The sequence below is a fragment of the Mya arenaria genome, chromosome 10 (genome assembly GCF_026914265.1).
Source record: "Mya arenaria isolate MELC-2E11 chromosome 10, ASM2691426v1".
Classification (NCBI taxonomy): domain Eukaryota; kingdom Metazoa; phylum Mollusca; class Bivalvia; order Myida; family Myidae; genus Mya; species Mya arenaria.
This window is the reverse complement of record NC_069131.1, coordinates 51,422,480-51,426,584: the sequence shown is the minus strand read 5'-3', so window position 1 is coordinate 51,426,584 and position 4,105 is coordinate 51,422,480. Positions and strand designations below refer to the sequence as shown.

General features: G+C 34.9%; 1 protein-coding gene across 1 annotated transcript; it reads left to right on the top strand.

Annotated features, from left to right (window-relative positions):
• Positions 1 to 3,190: 3,190 nt before the first annotated feature.
• LOC128204792 (neuralized-like protein 2) lies at positions 3,191 to 3,820 on the top strand. Its single transcript, XM_052906199.1, has one exon. It carries the CDS (start codon positions 3,191 to 3,193, stop codon positions 3,818 to 3,820), a length of 630 nt encoding a protein of 209 aa, XP_052762159.1.
• Positions 3,821 to 4,105: the final 285 nt, after the last annotated feature.

Here is a 4,105-nt window from a genome sequence, read left to right as displayed (position 1 = left end):
TTTGTTGAGTTTAACAAAACGGTAGGGTAGAAGGAACAATTGCGTTAAAAGCAAAATTGCCAACCCTTCTGGCACAGTGTTTGTAGAGGCGGCTGTCACCGACTTACAACACCGACTGATGTTTGTTCCTATAATCACGTGACATGATCGGTTGTTCTGAGTATCAGGTACTAAAGAAGAGGCTATTCAATGCTGGATTCTGGCACTGCAACAGAAACTTCATTGTAACCCGGTATGTCAAGTGAATGACCACTCGAGACAGAAATGTTCAAATCAACACAAAAGTATTTCATATTAAGAAATGTAGACTTATCCCGTAAATACTAGTGAACTTATTTCTTGTGAAAAACAACAGAACGAATATTTACATCAACAACAAAACGATCTAGTAAAAGATTGGCTCTTTAAAAGATGCACTGCAATTAAAAGACAAAGTTTCAAATTGGCCATGATATGATACCACTTCTAGGCGACCAGTTGCAGCAGCAGGAGCTTGATATGATACCACTTCAGGGCGACCAGTAGCAGCAGCAGGAGCTTGATATTATACCACTTCTGGGCGACCAGTAACAGCAGCAGGATCTTGATATGGTGGCCAGTTTGTTGGTCTTTATTATGTTGGCTACATGTTAACTGTTGAGTGTTACCTCTGTAACTTCCTCTACTACGCCTATGACGTTTGTTGTTGCGAGCCGGCTGGTTCTGCGAACGCGTGTATGATCGACAGAGCGGTGCTGGATATGAGGATGGTGGCTTACTGAATTTGGAGTTGGAGGATATGTGGCCTCTGGATAACCAGACATGGTAAAACTGTCAAACTATTGTAAGATAATGCTTAATTTATTATCAACCTTAGACAAAATACTTATCATCTTTTTGTTGAGTCTCTGTGCCAAGTCGACTATCTGCTTTTGAATGTTTTGATAAGACTGTTGAGTATGTGAATGGGGCTTGGATTTCTTTATTATCAATTCTCCCTCAACTTGCCTTACATCATGTAAAATCTGGTCATAGGCCGATGAGGTCTAACTTGTGGCGAGTATTACTTTTAAGGGAATCCGACTTTAACTCCGACCATAACCTTTCACACAGAATATAAGTACGATCAGTTCTTGGAAAATGCTAAATCTAAATCGCTCTCAAGACGACAGCCAAAAGTAGTTGCTGTTTTGTCTGGTCTCTGTATGGCATTGAAAAACTCACGTAAATGTCTAGCAGAATATTCATGTTTCTTGAAAAATAGGTCAACATGAACAGTGAGCTTAAAAGAAACAAATTACGTCTGGCCGTATCCAGGAAGGACGCCCGGATAGCCTGAAAACTCAGACAAATAAGCGTCGCTACGAGTACAACAGAATCCATGATACCATTCGTAAAAGCTTATTTCATTCCTTGGGACGGAATCATTACCAGTGAAAAGGGATCTTCAGCGGTCGAGTAAAAGTAGGGGGACATATGTGATGAGAAGGGATGGAAGCACTATCAGTATTTGAAAAAAGGTATTTTGGGTTTCGCCCCTTTTATCAGATTTTTTAGTTAATTTTTATTTGTTTGACAAATACTCACAAGAATTGCTTAGAAATATGTTGAAGATCTTTAACATCAGTAGCTAAAAGATTTCGCTCTCCTGGCTCTGACATGATTAAAATAATAACAGCTACATAAAATAATAAACAGAAAGACAACGTAAAGTGTTAAAGGATCAAAAGACTGTGTAAAACAATTACAAAGAACTCGTAATGTCAAAGTATCTACATATGTGTTATAACAACATTATGAAAGACAGGAAAAATAGGTCAACACACGAAATGAATGTGTTTTCTACTTGCTTGAATTATTATTCGAATAAATATAAAAAAATAAACTTTCAAACCTACTTTTATTGTTTAAGGTTTTAATCAAATACACTTTTAATCAAAATAAATGACCAAAGTTTAATTTAACTATAAGAACTAATCTGTAATTAATTACTACGAAAGTTAATAGGTTTCAAGTATCTAACACAATACCGGAAAATAATCAAGTAATGTTTAATCATGTACCATGTATTTTTATATGAATTAAATTTGATTTAATTATTAATTTTAAAGTATGGCATTTATTATTTCATTTATTGATTAAATTGTATAAACCCAACCTGTGGGAGGCAAAGTAGAATGAAGTGTACAATTCCCAAGAAACTAAGGAATATTAAAATAACAATTTACATGTCAATCATTTAAAGAAATTCAAATATCAACTACATGCATACACAAGACTATGTCACTGCTGGGATGATTTCGTCAAATGATCCCTCATGTAAACACTATAAGGAAATACCAATGTAGAAAACACAAAACCGCTGATTGGATAAACAATGCAGGCAACTTAATCTAAGAAACCAATACAAAATATCAGTAACCTAGAAGAAAATATACAAATAAAAATACACAATAGAACAGCAGCTTATTCCACGTGCGTTTGAAATTAAAATATGCATTAAGACAACAGCTTATGTTCACATTTATATCTTAAATGAAAACAAGTGCTGTTCCAAAGAGTAAATAAAATTGAAAATGTTCAGTTATATCGAAAGCGAAGTTAGATAATGAGAAAAATAGGTACTCCGCAAATATAATTGTGCCAAGGTCAATTCAACAATACATATCTCTGATCGCATGAGAAAGCTTTATGTAACTACAATAGTCATGTATCACCACAGTGAGTGAGTCAACCCCAATATATATATATATATATATATATATATATATATATATATATATATATACATATATATATTAATATATATGCATATCTGGCTATCCGTCATCTCAATAGTGAATACTATTACCATTGCAAATAACTCCCAATACTATCACAATTCTATATACATGAAATGACAGGGCTTTGTTAGCTTGTCTGTAACAGAAAAAAAATCTGTTGGCATTTAATTGCACAAGATATTTACATGAAACAGTTGCTATCTTCTAATCTTCTAGACTAAAAAAAAATGGACAAGCATTGGTATGTGCTTGTGGTGCTCTTGTTTCATCTATTTTTATTGCCTTTAGCAAACATTGACATCCATTTGCTTATTATGTTTATGCTGTATCTAAATGGAAAGTTTGTTTTGTTTTCAGGATTACCATGACACATGCCAGCAACATAAATAACAGATGAAACAGACTTGAGACCTAGTAGAGCAGGTCCAATGCCAGTGACACGATTCCATCCGTATCATTGCTTAAACATCACTCTCGAAAGTGAAGACCAAGTTGCCTGTAGAACAACCAGCTTTGCTCATGCCTTGACATTCAGTGAAAAACCCCTGAAACCCGGGGAAGTGTTCTTGGTCGAGATTGAGAAAAATGAGAGAGGTTGGAGTGGTCATTTAAGAATAGGATTGGCTCAGTTTAATCCGAGCAACAAATTTGACTTACCACAATATGCATTACCTGATTTAGCAAATATGGGTAGATCTGGGATTCCAGCAATAACAAAATCATACAATAGAACTTACACAGAAAATGATGAACAGGGCACATCAGAACCATATCACTCTGTGTTAGGCGATTCCGAAATAATTCATACACCACAGGGATCTTTCAACCGAAGCCTTCTGTTGCCCTTGAATAGACTGAATAACTGTAGTGGTATTTGTTCACATCATTTTAAACGAGACCAGGAGCCCATTCTTCCAACGGACATTGGCAGTCGTATAGGAATCATGTGTCAAATTGTAGACAATTTTGCTGAGATGCACTTTATCATCAATGGGGAGGATCAGCCCATTGATGACTGCCAAGGCTGCTACCATAAATATTTTGTTATTCATTTCTAGGCCAAGTAAAGTTCCAGTTACAGTTACCTTGCCAACTTTATTTTTTAGTCCCAAACCTTATGATAATTTTTGTGATGAATAATTATTAAATAATATTGGAAAAATAAACCATATGGCACTATCATTTATTCAAGGTGATCTTGTGTTACATTCTTCCCAACATTTATATCAGTATCCGTATGTATGTAAACAATACAACGATATACTTACTGTACACCTAAAAATAATATTCATCAGTATGGTGTTTTCCATACATAGCCTGTTTTTATCATCATGTAACAGTAA